We start from the raw sequence: 16,840 nt of genomic DNA on the forward strand, positions 1-16,840 counted from the left end.
AGTTACAATTTGTTCGGTCATTAAACCTTGTCTGCCGATTTGATATATCTTGGGGCTTGACGGAGACTGACTTGTCTTGTGCAAAATGATGACTGTGACGGTTTCAGTTCTGCCCGGTATCATGTTGGAAAATATTTCTTCCCATGCACTCGTATGATTTCCAGTTAATCTGCAATTGTGCGAACAATTTGGCAGCAGGCACCTTTGAACTCTTCACTTGAACAAATTTATTGGTAAATATTTAAACTTTTTTTTAAAAATAATGAATTTGATGCTTTGAAATCATATTTAGCGGTTCATTGTCAATTTACAAAGCATATCATATGACATTGATATGAACTGATTAATGTTGACAACAAAAACGAAAAACACCACAATAACAACCATTAAAAACAAACAAACAAACAAACGAAGCACACACACACACACACACACACACACACACAAACAGTGACTAATGACACTGACACACACCTACTGGCACTGACACTGAGTGCCATACCACAGTAAGACTCAGTACGAGCTCTAGACGAAACTTATTTTTTTAAACACATGTCATAGCACGCTGTTTGACGATCAAAAGCATTTTTACTTATGAGTTTCTGTAGTTTAGTCTTGTGGGGTGTTTCCGTATTTATTTTGTTCATTTTTCAATCAATCAATCAATCAATCAATATGAGGCTTATATCCCGCGTATTCCGTGGGTACAGTTCTAAGCGCAGGGATTTATGTTTTTATTTTTTTTAATTAATTTTTTTTATGCAATTTATATCGCGCACATATCCAAGGCGCATGGATTTATTTATGCCGTGTGAGATGGAATTTTTTTACACAATACATCACGCATTCACATCGGCCAGCAGATCGCAGCCATTCCGGCGCATATCCTACTTTTCACGGCCTATTATTCCAAGTCACACGGGTATTTTGGTGGACATTTTTATCTATGCCTATACAATTTTGCCAGGAAAGACCCTTTTGTCAATCGTGGGATCTTTAACGTGCACACCCCAATGTAGTGTACACGAAGGGACCTCGGTTTTTCGTCTCAACCGAAAGACTAACACTTGAACCGGAGAAAATGGCTAACGCCCTGACCCAGAGTCGAACTCGCAACTTCTCGCTTCCGAGCGCAAGTGCGTTACCACTCGGCCACCCAGTCTCTTGTCTTTATAAAAAAAAAAATAGAGGATCTGTCAGTGTCATTGGTCCTTACATCGAACGTTTGGTTTGGGGGCTTGATAGGTCTACTCAATTTCTGGTAAAGTTTTGAAAATAAATTCAGCAGGAGCTTTTACTTTTACTTTACACTTTCTGTTCTCAATAGAAAAAAAACCCACTAAAACATTAGTAACATTTCCACAAGTGCAAGTAACATTTCCACAAATGCGAGTAACAATCCACAATATTCTTTAGGTTACATTCCATTGTGGGTAACAATCCACAAATAAGGTAGCAATCCAGATCTGGAGTGAAGGAACCATCCACTGTGATAGGACACAATCCACCAGTTAAGTTGCCATCCACATGTGGATGGCCACCTAAATAGGCCTTAGGTCGCCAATCGTGTGGAAAGCAGAATGCACACACACACACACACACACACACACACACACACACACACATTTATGATGTCAAGAATAAAAAATCTGAATACCACTTTTATTCACAACAGAATGCAAGAACAATTTCTATGACTGTTTTTTTAAAAAAATCTTTCCGGAACATTGCTTACAACTGGACAATTACCTGTCACGATCCGATATTTCACTCAAAATACGTTTAGCGATCATTGTTGAAATACGGCGCTTTTTGCCATGGCCCGTACCCCTCAAATGTGACAGACAAACTTTCTACCGCTCATGCGATCAACACCTGTCCTGTATCATTAGGAATATCATACCACACAAAATACGCAGGTCAGCTAAATAAAACCTGCTCTGGGTAGATAATTAATTTGATTTTCTCCTGATATTGAAAAAAAACTGTCAGGTTCTGGCTGTTATAATTATAAAAATAATAATGGGGATACATACATGGCACAAATCCTAAAATAGTTCCAACCGACTCACAAAAACATACACACAAAATCAATTATGTACAAAATTAAGCTTGTTTCGTCGTTTTCTAAAAGTTACATTACGTTTTTGTCTGGTCGATTTTTGGGGTACCCTCATTTGAGCGGAGGTCACGTGGTCCTCGTGGAAAAAGATATTTGATCCGAAAGGTGTGCCAGAAAGTTAAGTGGGCTGCCTTAAATGGCATTGAAAGTTTAAATCAAATGACACAGGAAAGTATGATTTAATTGGGATGCAAAATGTGTCGCAATGTGTGTGTGTTTTTTTTACCAACTTTATATGACAAAAGTTCCATCATTTAAAATTCAAACGACCAAAGAAAATTAATTATGCACCTCTTAACAAATCTTCTCAGTAAAGTGAAAGAGCGGAACACACGAATGAATGCAAACCAGTTAAAGGTAGGTTACAATTTAATAGTAACATTACAGACGTGTGTTGTACACAAGGGGAAATACAAGAGCAAACGCATATCATCAATAATTATATAAGACAGTAGACAATGTTCTTGTTCATCTCATTCTTCATTTTCTTCTTCCTCTTCGTCTGTTTCTGTATCATTCTGCTTTTCTACAGTTTTTACTTTCAGGGTCATGACAAGACAAGACAAGACAAGACAAGGCTGGACAAGGTAAGGCAAGGCATGAAAAGACAAGACAAGGCAAGGCAAGGTAAGGCAAGGCTAGACAAGACAAGACAAGACAAGGCAAGGCATGACAAGACAAGACAAAACAAGACGAGACAACAAAAAAGAAAAGACAAGGCAAGGCAAGGCAAGACAAGACAAGACGATTTCTTTATCAACGAGGGTAATATCAGCAAACAGGTGCTTTTTTTACATACGGACCTCGCCCATGAGAGGGTCACGTATTAGTGAGTCTTCTTCTTCTTCTTCTTCTTCTTCTTCTTCTTCTTCTTCTTCTTCTTCTTCTTCTTCTTCTTCTTCTTTTTCTTTCTGCGTTTCTACACTTTTTTCTTACTGTCAGGATCACGATATAGTGAAAGTCAAGCCTGCCATATCGCTTGCCACCCTGTCACGAGAGCAAAAAAAAAGCAGTCTTCGAGGGAATAAGTGCCAAGTATCTCTGCAGCTTGAAAGTTTGAAGTCCGACCTTTATTTCCTGACTTTCGTGTACGCTATCATAAACGATAAACCAGTGTCTTTTTCACTAAATAATTGTTATGTTTTTCAAGGAGAAAGGAAATGTTTTCCAAAGAGAAAGGTTCTTTGTTTTGTTTTTTAACGAGAAAGATCATCTTTTTCAATGAGAAACGTAGTGTTTTCCAAGAAGAAGTTTTTTTTTAAAGTTTTGTTTTAAGAGAAACACTAATTATGTGTTTCTGTGTGTCTTTTTAACTAAAACTGTAATGATGCGTAGGTCGTAGGTCCATACCAAGGTGTCCGTTGTGTAAGATGTTTTCCAGTGACTCGGTCATTCTGCAACTATTGACATAAAAAACTCATCAAAATATGTGTCTGTTCGTCTGTCTGTCTCTCTTTCTTTGTCTCCCCCCCCCCATCTCTCTCTCTCTCTCTTTCTCTCTCTCTCTTTCTCTCTCTCTCTCTCTCTCTCTCTCTCTCTCTCTCTTTCTCTCTCTGTCTATCTATCTGTATACAATCTCCACCCTTAAGTAACACAGTTCGTTCGTTCGTTCGTTCGTTCGTTTGTTCGTTCGTTCGTTCTGTCTGTCTGTCTGTCTGTCTGTCTGTCTGTCTGTCTGTTTGTCTGTCAAACATGAAAAGTGTCATACCTAAATTAAAGATAGCACATACAGAGCCGGTTGGGGCAAGTTGTCTGACGAATTGAATTTAAAAAAGTCAAGGTACATTATTTTGCTGTACGGTGATTTAGAACCACCTGCAATTGTTTACTCGAAAATGCTCCGTAACTATGTTAAATAATTAAATGAATTATATTTAGCGAGTGGTTTGCTTCTTCCACTCTCCTGTGTCAGGAGTCCCGACTTCCGGTCCTCATGATTCGTCAAAGCAGAATAAAACCGTTGGATTCAGGTATAACACTTGAAATGTAGCAAACGCATGCACACTCCGTGCGGTTTGGAACGAACACGCATTGCATAACGTAAACATACACATTGTCCATTGGAGATATTCACGGTGTGAAAAGACTACCGAACACATTTAGATTTGAAAAAAGTAGTATGCTCAAACACACATTCTAAGGCATTCTTCGTGTGTCATGTAATCTATCTATTCAACCCCTAAACCAACCTCCGATGCTCAATTGGTCGATTTCAATGCCTGTATCTGACGGGCGCAGTGGCGTGGTGGTAAGACGTCGGCCTCCTAATCGGGAGGTCGTGAGTTCGAATCCCGGTCGCTGCCGCCTGGTGGGTTAAGAGTGGAGATTGTTCCGATCTCCCAGGTCAACTTATGTGCAGACCTGCTAGTGACTTAACCCCCTTCGTGTGTACACGCAAGCACAAGACCAAGTGCGCACAGAAATGAACCTGTTATCCATGTCAGAGTTCTATGGGTTACAGAAACATGAATATACCCAGTATGCCTCCCCCGAAATCGGCGTATGCTGCCTGAATGGTGGGGTAAAAGCGATCATACTCGTAAAAATCCACTCGTCCTGAAAATTAAAAATATAAGCCCATGAACGAAGAACAAAAATAAGAAACAAAATGCCTGTATCTCTAACAGCGAGTAAAACGTGGTGTCTTCTGATCGATACAAGGCACGACGAAAATCAAAAGTGACGCGTGGTCATTCACAGTCTCGAAACTCCACTCAAAAACAGACTCTTTTAGTTTGACAAACTGAACACTCAAACACTTATTTTTAAGATATTCATGATGTGTGGTGACACCATAACAACCCCCAACCTGAACTGTATAGCTGTTGGGTCGATTAGATAAACGTTTTGTCAGTTACATTCCTTTAAAATCAGTCCCTTTTTACGTTGACCGGGAATCTGGTGTATGTATGTATGTATGTATGTATGTATGTATGTATGGATGTATGTATGTATGTATGTATGTATGTATGTATGTATGTATGTATGTATGTATGTATGTACTAGAATGAATACCCGCTTCGCCGGGTAGCCGGCTTCGCCGGGAAGAAGTACTTAGAGCCGTACGCCGGCTTCGCCGGGTCCGAACAATGGACCCGCCAAGCTTAGGTCCCTCCCAGATTCGTGGAATGGGAACAGCACGAAAATGATTCAGTGGCCATAATGCCATTCCTGACCATATCGAGTACCATCCTTGTCGACGAATGTAACCGTGTTAATCACCTTTGGAGGCGAACTCCACTCAAACAGGATTGAGCAATTTAGAGCTTATCTCTAAGCCCTTTTGAACTGTTATGGCTTCTGAAAGGAAGGCCAGTACATAAAATTATACAAAAGCCGCCAGACCACATCACAAACAGAACTGAACAATGCACAGGTGTTGCTCACATAAAAACACACACACACACACACACACACAAACACAGAGAAGCCATATCTATAGAGAGATAGATGACAGTGTATTTTTCGCGTGGCTATAAATTGATTCGACCTTTGCACTTTTACAGTGAGGATAATTTACGGGTCCAATTTACGTTCTGGACACTGCGTTGACCTTCTAAAAATAGTAACAGAACGGGAATATCCGAAGATGCCTCCCTCAAACTATAGTGCACCATACGAAGGAAGGGAGGTAAACGCTGAAAACCTTGAGAAGATGAGAAGATAAGGAAGAGTTACTTATAATGGTGAAATGAACACAAAAACCAAAATCAGTTCAGCGCTGCGCGCTGAGAGCACGTGTTGAAATATCTCATCGATGATATTGTGTCCGGGGTGTAGCTGAATACGGTGTCCAAATTTGAAAAAGATCCACCGAGAACTTTGGCGTTGTGATGTGGTGTAGCGGCTATGGTGTGTCGGTATGGGGGCCCGGGTAGCTGAGGTGGAACCAAAATCGGTTCAGCGCTGCGCGCTGAGAGCACGTGTTGAAATATCGACCAGGTTGTGTCCTGTACCGGGTCAACCTGAATATGCCCACCAAATTTGAAGCAGATCCATCGAGAACTTTGGCCGTGCATGGCGAATACACAAATACACAAACACACAAATACACAGATACACAGACACACAGACACAAGTCGTATATATATATAGATGTACTAGAATGAATACCCGCTTCGCCGGGTAGCCGGCTTCGCCGGGAAGAAGTACTTAGAGCCGTACGCCGGCTTCGCCGGGTCCGAACAATGGACCCGCCAAGCTCGCCAAGCTTAGGTCCCTCCCAGATTCGTGGAATGGGAACAGCACGAAAATGATTCAGTGGCCATAATGCCATTCCTGACCATATCGAGTCCCATCCTTGTCGACGAATGTAACCGTGTTAATCACCTTTGGAGGCGAACTCCACTCAAACAGGACTGAGCAAGTTAGAGCTTCTCAAACGAAGGCCAGTACATAAAATTACACAAAAGCCGCCAGACCACATCACAAACAGAACTGAACAATGCACAGGTGTTGCTCACATAGAGACACACACACACACACACACACACACACACACACACACACACACAAAAACACAGAGAAGCCGTATCTATAGAGAGATAGATGACAGTGTATTTTTCGCGTGGCTATAAATTGATTCGACCTTTGCACTTTGACAGTGAGGATAATTTACGGGTCCAATTTACGTTCTGGACACTGCGTTGACCTTCTAAAAATAGTAACAGTAACAGAACGCCGGGAATATCCGAAGACGCTCCACTCACACTATATTAGTGCACCATACGAAGGAAGGGAGGTAAACGCTGAAAACCTGGAGAAGATGAGAAGATAAGGAAGAGTTACTTATAATGGTGAAATGAACACAAAAACCAAAATCATTTCAGCGCTGCGCGCTGAGAGCACGTGTTGAAATATCTCATCGATGATATTGTGTCCGGGGTGTAGCTGAATACGGTGTCCAAATTTGAAAAAGATCCACCGAGAACTTTGGCTTTGGTGTGTCGGTATGGGGGCCCGGGTAGCTGAGGTGGAACCAAAATAGCTGAGGTGGAACCAAAATCGGTTCCGCGCTGCGCGCTGAGAGCACGTGTTGAAATATCGACCAGGTTGTGTCGTGTCCCGGGTCTACCTGAATATGCCCACCAAATTTGAAGCAGATCCATCGAGAACTTTGGCCGTGCATGGCGAATACACACATACACAAACACACAAATACACAAATACACAGATACACAAACACACACACAGACACAAGTCGTATATATATATATAGATGTATGTATGTATGTATGTGTAACCAAGTGCGAGGGATTTGTGGTGTAAGGGAAACAACTACGTTAGTCAAAAAGGGTTTGCGTTCCTGAGGTTAAAATGTAGATTTGTTGCAAATTATGTTTTGACAACAAAATACGTTTTTGTGTTATTAAGATTTTTTTTTGATTGACAGGGTATGAGTTCACAAAGGATTTGTGAGTTGGAAAGTGGTTTGAATCACGAGTACTGAAGGATTTAGGTTTTTGGTAGGAGAGTATTTTTGGGTCATGTGATTGGAGACGCGCGCAAAGATGTTCCTTTTCCGCCTGACTGCGAAGTCGAGAAGACATGCTGGCGTAGTATTGAGAAAAGAATCGGGAAAGAAATAGAGATTCTTGGCAGCATCCGGTGATCTAATGTGGTAGATTGTGATGCCAGACGTGGAGATGGAGGAGGATGCCGCGGTTTGCATGTTTTGGTCAGAGGTAGCGTGACCGAGAGAAGAGACATGAGAAGAGGGAGCAGACGTCGTTTGTAGACTACTCTTTCCTAAGGGCTTTTTGGTTTTCGGTTTTTTTAGATTCAGTTTTTCAGTGTTCATTTTTTTAGGTTTCAGTTTTAGTTTTAGATTCAGTTTTTAGTTTTCAGTTTTCAGTTTTCAGTTTTCAGTTTTAGGTTTTAGTTTAGGTTTAGTTTTAGGTTTTTTCAGTGTTCATTTTTTAGTTTAGTTTTAGGTTCAGGTTCAGTTTTATATTTTATTTTTTATTTTTTTTTTATCTAGTTTTATTGTCTTACGGGGTTCTCTCGGTAATCATTGTTTGTGACTGTTGTGAACGTCAAGTGTGCTCTCCCCGTATAGTGTAATCCAAACTTTAACCGGAAGTTGTGATGACATTGTCCATGGTAGGGATGTTTGTAATATTTGGCATTGTGAAGAGGACAGTGTATTGATTTTTTTTGATAAAAGGATGGTTGTGTGATCTGCTAGTATTGGGGTCAGTGAGTGCCCTGTGGATGTATGAGAATGATCTAGCATGGGATTAACCCTTTTGTCGCCTGACAGAGATATTGTACGCTCAGGCTGAAGCCCACCAATCCTCTGAGAACTCGTCTTGTCTGTACGTATGTGTATTAGCTGCCATTATATTAAGCAATAAAGTACAAAGTGACAACATTTATTGTGTGTCGTGGTGGTGAAAGCAGACGCGAGTTTGTGTTGTAACTGTTTCCTACGTTTGTTCTGTTTTGTGAAATTATTTTATATTATTATTTAGTTTCAATTGGCCAAGTCTTTCCCGGTTCTTGTCTTATTTTTCAACGGGGTCTCGAGACACGAGCCCACGGCAGGCCTTGGGTTAGAGCTCCCCCCAAGTAAATTTTGGGAGTTCAAAACTAGTTCCAACCACTCTTCTTGTATTTTTATCACATATTTGAGTGAGAGAGTGGAAGTTGATAAGTTCGATCCGTGCAAGTCTCGCAAGAGGACGTAGGAAATCCTCTTCCGGGCATAGTTCGTACGGAGAGAACGGGGCTAACTCAATAATGTGATTGGCACCTCCTTGTTTATCTTAGATTTTTACTTCGGTCTTATTTGACCCATTGTGACCTTTGTTGGACATATTTGGGAGGTTATTTGACCGTAGCAAGGTCTTATTTGGCACCTCCGACGGGACCACCGTGTGGAGTTATATGTGAACTTGGCGAGCTTTGACCAATTGGAACATTGTTTGTGTTTTTTTTTGTTTTTGTATATTTATGTGAGAGAACCCCTTAGGATAGGACTAGGATCGAACGACGAGAGCAACGACTGCGGCAACGACATCTGGATCGGCTGGACGAGAGAAGGAAGAGGAACTTGGACTGCGGCGCGACGCAAGACCTGTGTCAATACTGTTTTGTGTACTTGTGTTGTGACCTTGACTTTGCGAATTGTGTGAAAGTGAATGAAAGGAGTTGCGAACCTCGGAACTGTTTGACGGAATAAAATAGATGTCAACCGAATTGGTAAACGTTGAAGGTCACGTTTTCGATTGCGTCTGTGACAATAAATCACCGTTTGCATTTATTTCCGAACTTGCGAGATCCTCCTCCGGAATTGTATCAGAAAGCTAATTGGTAGTTCGGGAGAACACAGTAGGATCACTTTCATGTGCGAATGTCACGTCACGCTTACATTTAAACAAGTAACTTTGCAGGATGTGAAGTTGCTGGTGAAACAGGACAGTACTGATATAAAAGCTAGTGTCGTGCTGGGGAAAGATCTTTTGTGTAGATTGCAGGAATAAGGTTAATCAACATGACGGACAGGAAAGAGAGAAGAGAGATACTACATCCTAGTGATGATGACTTAATGAGGAGGCTGAATGAGTCTTTGAGGGAGGGTGAGGGTGCTTCGTATCTTCAGACACCAAGTGGAGGGTATACGTATGGAAGGGAAGAAGTACAGATGCTGGGGCCGGCTGATCACTACGAGAGGTTAGGGATTAGAATGGGACTGTCCGGGGTAGAGTTAGCACAATTTGTGGCTACAAACGAACGCCAAGATAGGGTGGCAAATGAGTCTACCATGGCGAACCTGGAAGCAAGTAGAGGAACATCGGCTAGAGTGCCAGTAGCAGTGTACCCATCCCCAAAGATAAAGTCATTCAAAGGAAAAGAGTCTGTAAGAGCGGGGTACGATGTAGAGGAGTTCGTCATGGAGATGAGGGCAATGCTAGCACAAAGGGATTTGGGATCGAAGGAAGGACTGCAGGTGGTTCTGTCTTACGTTGAGGGTGATGCCAGACGTGAAGTAAAAAACGGGGGCAGGAGATGTTTTGGCGCAGAGGATGTATTTGAGGTGTTGAACGAAGCCTATGGCGATAATCGGTCTCTGTCTACTCTTTTGAAAGAATTCTCAGAAAGGGAACAGTTACCCAGAGAAACGGTGAGAGAGTTTGCAACTGATTTGCATGAGAAGTTCGAGAGACTTGTAAAGAAGCAAGAAACAAGTGGCAGAGAGGTTTCTCGAGAAGAGTTACTGTGCGATCATTTCATTGAAGGGGTGAGAGACAAGGGTCTAGTTTTAGATCTGAAAAGGCAGTCGCAACAGCAGAGTCAGTCCTTCCGCACGCTAAGGCGTTTAGCCATTGATTGGGAGGAGACAATAGAGTCAGGATTGCCAAAGAATAGAGCCACTAGTCGCACAGTAAAAGCAAACTCGGGGGAGGTAGAGAGTAGGGACGATTGGAAAGAGGATCTAGACAGGTTGATCACCGGAGTCAAAGAAGGGTTGAAAGTGGCGTCAGAAGAGAAGTGTGTCACAGGGCAGATTGGGGCACAGTGTAGTGTTAGTGTGGGGACCACCGAAACAGGCATAGAGGATGTTAGGCAACAGATGCACAAGATGACTAGGGATCTGGAAGAGTTGAAGGGTTGGTTGCGCAGGACAAATGTTTCAAGGAATGATGCGGCGGTGGACGAGGGAGGTGGACAGTCCAGGTTGTCGTCGACATTCAGACAGACATTTAGGCGAGGACCCAGGTCAACGAGGTTTCAGTATACTCCAGATGGAAAGCCGGTTAGGTTTCAGTACACTCCAGATGGAAAGCCAGTTTGTGCTAAGTGCAATTCTGCAGGGCATGTGTGGCGAAGGTGTCCAGGTGTGGCGACACAAGGGGAAGGTCCGTTAAACGACCAACCGTCCGCGTAGAGAGTCGTACGTCGGATGGTAAGAAAGGAGACTCCACCTTGGTTTCACGGATGGTAGGTGAGAAGACTATGGTCTTTGTGGAGGTAGATGGTACCAGATTAGAGTGTCTGTGGGACACAGGGTCACAGGTGACTATCATGAGCAAAAGATGGTTCGAGAAATATTTCGCGACCAAGAGTTTGGTTCGAAATACGCAGTTCATTCAATTGGTTGCGGCGAATGGGACTAGTATTCCCTACTTGGGATACGTGCTCTTGGATATCAAGGTGGGTGAACAGGTTCTCCAGAAATGTGGTGTGCTAGTGAGTGCAAGCGAGTCCTCGAAGAGAGGTGAGCCAGACCTTGTGCTGGGGACAAATGTGATAGAGAGGGCAAAAGATTTACCGAAGGGTTTGGAGTACCCAAAGGGCGGTAAGAGAAGTTGTCTGGGAAGAGTTCGACTACCGAAGTGCGGGGTACACGCAGCGGCGAGGTCGATAGTTTCAGTCATGGTGACGGGGAGTCAAGAAGTTCGGGATGATGAGGAGATAATCATAGAACCGTTGGTTACCAACAGCGGATTTATGATTCCGTGTACGGTGGTGAAGGGAAAGGGACCATGGCAGGTTCCGTTGTTCAACATAGGGGAGGAAGATTTGTTCTTGCAAGGAAAGACTCCAGTGGGATCTTTGCAGAAGGTTGCTCATGAAGTACGACAGGAAGTACAGGTGGAGGACTCATCAGAGGGATTGGTTGTACACTGTGCTGCAGTATCGGCCAGTGAAGCATCAGAAGCAACAAGTACGTCTGGGTTGGTCAACAGGGAAGATGTGGACTGTAGCGATGAGGAGTTTGTGCAGTTGCAGTCACTGTTTCAAGAGTTGTCGGGTAGTCTGACACAAGATGACATGAGTTTAGGGTATACTGATAGAGTGAAACATCGTGTGTTGGATGACAACATACCGACAGCGCAAACGTTTCGCAGAATACCGCCGACTCAAATGGAGGAAGTCAAAAGTCATATACAAGATTTGTTGGAGAAAGGGATCATCCAGGAGAGCAGCAGTGAATACGCATCGCCGATAGTGTTAGTGAGAAAGAAACCGGCACCGGGCGCACTCAGAGGAGATTTACGTCTCTGTGTGGATTTCCGTGAAGTAAACAAGAAAACCAAGAAGGACAAGCATCCTATACCACGGATCGAGGAGTCTTTGGATGCGTTGCAAGGAGCCAAGTATTTTACCAGTTTGGACTTAGCTTCAGGGTACCACCAGGTGGCTATGGACGAGCGTGATCAGCACAAGACGGCTTTCATTACGCCTTTTGGTCTCTACGAATATAAGAGAATGCCTTTTGGTCTGGCCTCGGCCCCGGCCACGTTTCAGAGACTCATGAACTCATCGATGCATGACATGCTGTTCCAGATCCTGTTGGTGTATTTGGATGACATCTTGGTGTACAGCACAACATTCTCAGAACACTTGGAGAGACTGAGGAAGGTTTTGACACGACTGCGTGAACTGGGTCTAAAGTTGAACCCAAAGAAGTGCAAGTTTTGCCAGAGATCAGTTGAGTACTTGGGGTACACCGTGTCGGCGGAGGGTGTGGCAACAGACGCGAAGAAAATTGACGCGGTGAAGAAGTGGCCGAAGCCTACCACGTTGCGAGAGTTGCGTTCGTTTCTGGGGTTCTGTTCCTACTATCGACGTTTTGTGAAAGGTTTCGCTCAGTTGGCAGGGCCACTACACGGTGCTGTGGGAGAACTGTACGGCAAGGCGCAGCATAAACATGGAGGGAAGAAGACCCCTTTGGGAAAGACTTGGACGGATGAGTGTCAGCAGGCGTTTGAGGCTCTCAAGGAAGCGCTGACGACGGCGCCGGTGCTTGGTTTTGCAGACTACAACTTACCATTTATCCTAGAAACGGATGCAAGTCTCAAAGGATTGGGTGCAGTCCTGTCGCAGGAACAGGACGGGAAGAAGAGAGTCATAGCTTACGCCAGCAGAACCTTGAGGCCACCAGAGAAGAACATGACAAACTATAGCTCGATGAATTTGGAACTTCTGGCATTGAAATGGGCTGTCACCGAGAAGTTTCGAGGGTATTTGTTGGGAGCAACTTTCGTGGCATTCACGGACAACAATCCGTTGAGTCACCTTGACAAGGCAAAACTTGGAGCAACAGAACAGCGTTGGGCGGCGCAGCTTGCGTTGTTTGACTTCGTTATCAAGTACAGGTCAGGACGTTCAAACGTGAACGCAGATGAGTTGTCCAGGTGCCCCATGCAAGCAGAAGATGGGATAGAAGAGGAAGAATTTGTGGACGCAGCCCTGCCCATAGTTCGGAAAGCAGAACAGCTGGATTTGAGCGCGATCGCTGAACGCATGGAACAAACGAGGGTGTGTGGGATCAGAGTGGAGACCTCCACAGCAGGGGAACAGCTACCTGAAGGAGTGAACTGGGCGCAAGACCAGGTGAAGGGTGAAGCACTACGTTCTTTACCATCTTTGTCCAAGGAGAGCCTACAGGAAGCACAAAGACAAGACTCAGAATTGGGACCACTGTTGACGTTTGATCCTACCAGTGAGGACGGCAGGCCTACGCATGACGATTTGTTAGGCAAGAGTCGTGCGTTTATCACTTTGTGTAGACAGTGGGACAGGTTTCGACTAGTGGATGGACTGTTGTATCGAGTGATTCAGCACCCTACTACTCACGAGGAAGTAAGGCAGTTGGTGCTACCAGTTTGTTTACGGAAGACTGTGTTCGAGTCTATACATCAGACCGGACATCAGGGTATAGAACGTTGTACACGACTGCTGCAAGAAAGATGTTATTGGCCGGGAATGTTCGCCGATGTTCAGAAGTGGGTGAAGTCGTGTGAGCGCTGCAACTTTTCGAAACGCGTGATGCCGAGCGTGGTGACACCAATGGGACACTTGTTGGCCACGCGACCTTTGGAGGTGGTGGCCATGGATTTCACCACGTTGGAGAAGTCGTCCGATGGAAAAGAGGATGTACTCGTGATCACGGATGTATTCACCAAGTTCACTGTAGCCGTGGCGACCAAGGATCAGAAGGCTACCACTGTGGCGCGAATATTGGTGACAGAATGGTTCCAGAAGTATGGGATACCAGCACGGCTACATTCGGATCAAGGGAGGAACTTTGAAGGAGAGGTGATAAAGGCTCTTTGTGACATGTACGAGGTTCGGAAGTCCCGTACGACACCCTATCATCCCCAGGGCAATGCGCAGTGTGAAAGGTTTAATCGGACTATGCATGACCTACTGAGGACATTGGGAACCAAGCAGAAGAAGAAATGGACAGGGTACCTCCCAGAGTTGGTGTACACCTACAATGTGACTCCACATTCGTCGACAGGGTTTTCACCGTATGAACTGCTGTTTGGACAAAAACCGTGGCTGCCAGTGGATTTTCTGTTGGGCAGGGAAGAGCAAGCGGACTCAAGTGTGGAATGGGTGACGCACCATCGAGAGAAGCTGGCAGAGATACACAGGTTGACAAGACAGAATCTTGGAACAGCGGCCACCCACAGGAAGAGGCGACATGACGCCAAGGTGAGAGGAACTCGACCGACGAAAGGGGATATAGTGCTGATCAGGGATCACCCTCCGGGTAGAAACAAGATCCAAGATGCTTGGAAGACGGAGAAGTACAGGGTAGTGGAGCAGATCCAGGAGGATGGGTCACCTCTGTTGTTGGAATCAGTGGAGACAGGAGCACGGAAGAGGCTGCATATATCGCAGGTGAAAAGGTTGATTGAGGACAAGGAGGAGTTGCCTCGAAGATGTCCAGAAGAGGTAAGACAAATACCACAGAAGGATGCAAGTCCAAGGGAGGTAGAGAGAGTCGAGAAAATAGCACATCGGGAAAAGAGTCAGGGAGTAACAGGCTGGGAAGACGTTGATGCCGAAGAGGGAGACTCACGAGACGATAGCACCAGAACGGGGGAAGAAAGTCACTCAGAAGTTCTTGCGAGAAAGGAGGCAAATAGGTACAACTCGAGGAGTGAAAAAGGACGACCAAGGCGAGTGACGGCTGGACGACACTCAAATGTGCATAGGCTACCTCGCTCGGCTAAGATATGTTCGGTGATGAAGGCACTATGTGGCCTGTTGGAGGTGTTGTGTTAAGTTCCTGTGGAAGAAGGTTCCTGTCTCTTAGCGGTTTTCTTAGCGCTTTCATAGGAGCAACGGAAGCAGATGTCGCTTGAGCGATCTGTAGCAGGTGTTGGTCAACAGCCTGAGTGTTGGTTCCTGATGGGGATGTAGGAGATTGCGTCGTACGCGTGGAGAGTTGTTGTCAAGGGATTACTCATAGGGTTTGTAGAGGCAGGTGAGGTTTAGCCAACCTGTGGCAGGTACTGTTTCAATCAGCCTGCGTGATCAGACTCTGGATGTAGTAGTTAGACAGAACCTGGTGTGAAAGGACAGGATCTGACCCATATAGGAACAAGTTAAGCAACATCGTGAAGGCAAGTGATGTGGATTCCGATGACTGTCGTGGCGATAGTGTAAGTGTGGTTGTGTAAATAAAAGGAATAGCAGTATGGCTATGAATGGTCCGTGAGGTACACAGCTGTGCTAAAGTAAGTTCAGGCATGAGACCAGCAAATGTTCAAAAAGTAGGAAACTAAGCCGGGGTCCAGGGGCCGCTCAGGCCCCTGGTGGGGTCCAGGGGCAACGCCCCGGTGGGGGGTTCAGGGGGGCTTCGCCCCCCTGACGGAAAATGAATTTTAGAATTATAAAGGCCATTTTGGGGCCTCTCCTGATAGCAAAAAAATAGATCATGCCTTTTTAAAAAGCTATAAAAACCACAAGAAGGGCAAAGCCCATACGACTCACATGCTTGACCTTGACCTTTACACGACCTTCAGGGTCAAGGTCAAATAACTAAACCTAGCAATGACATCATACACTAAGAACTGCTTTACACATTTTTCCTACCAAAATACATGTGACCTTGACCTTGGTCATCCAAGGTCATGCAACACAAAGCTGTTAATTCAAGACATAGGAAGTACAATGGTGCTTATTGGCTCTTTCTACCATGAGATATGGTCACTTTTAGTGGTTCACTACCTTATTTTGGTCACATTTCATAAGGGTCAAAGTGACCTTGACCTTGATCATATGTGACCAAATGTGTCTCATGATGAAAGCATAACATGTGCCCCACATAATTTTTAAGTTTGAAACAGTTATCTTCCATAGTTCAGGGTCAAGGTCACTTCAAAATATGTATACAATCCAACTTTGAAGAGCTCCTGTGACCTTGACCTTTAAGCAAGGTAAACCAAACTGGTATCAAAAGATGGGGCTTACTTTGCCCTATATATCATATATAGGTGAGGTATTCAATCTCAAAAACTTCAGAGAAAATGTGAAAAATGTAAAAAATAGCTGTTTTTTAGACAACATTTATGGCCCCTGCGACCTTGACCTTGAAGCAAGGTCAAGATGCTATGTATGTTTTTTGGGGCCTTGTCATCATACACCATCTTGCCAAATTTGGTACTGATAGACTGAATAGTGTCCAAGAAATATCCAACGTTAAAGTTTTCCGGACGGCCGGCCGGCCGGACGGACGGACGGACGGACGGACGGACGGACGGACGGACGACTCGGGTGAGTACATAGACTCACTTTTGCTTCGCATGTGAGTCAACAAGAATAATATGTTTTAGCATTTTAAACAAAACATTTTGCTTCACATCCACAGGTGCCTGTAATCACATGATAATGACAATGTAGAAAACAAGAGGCGAAGCCTTCAAGGCTCACGTAAGAAATCGACAAACAGTAACACAAACTCAATCACTCCGT

The 16,840-nt window shown here is 44.3% G+C and overlaps 1 protein-coding gene across 1 annotated transcript in view; it reads right to left on the reverse strand.

Annotated features, from left to right (window-relative positions):
* Nucleotides 1-1,648: 1,648 nt before the first annotated feature.
* The window catches only part of LOC138961727 (P-selectin-like), a 52,737-nt gene continuing 37,545 nt past the window's right edge, over nt 1,649-16,840 (reverse strand). The window contains exon 12 of the mRNA XM_070333401.1: nt 1,649-3,522. Coding sequence (XP_070189502.1) covers nt 3,512-3,522 — 11 coding nt within the window. The 3' untranslated portion in view covers nt 1,649-3,511. The remainder of the gene's footprint in view (nt 3,523-16,840) is intronic.

This window comes from Littorina saxatilis, linkage group LG3 (assembly GCF_037325665.1).
Source record: "Littorina saxatilis isolate snail1 linkage group LG3, US_GU_Lsax_2.0, whole genome shotgun sequence".
Taxonomy (NCBI): Eukaryota; Metazoa; Mollusca; class Gastropoda; order Littorinimorpha; family Littorinidae; genus Littorina; species Littorina saxatilis.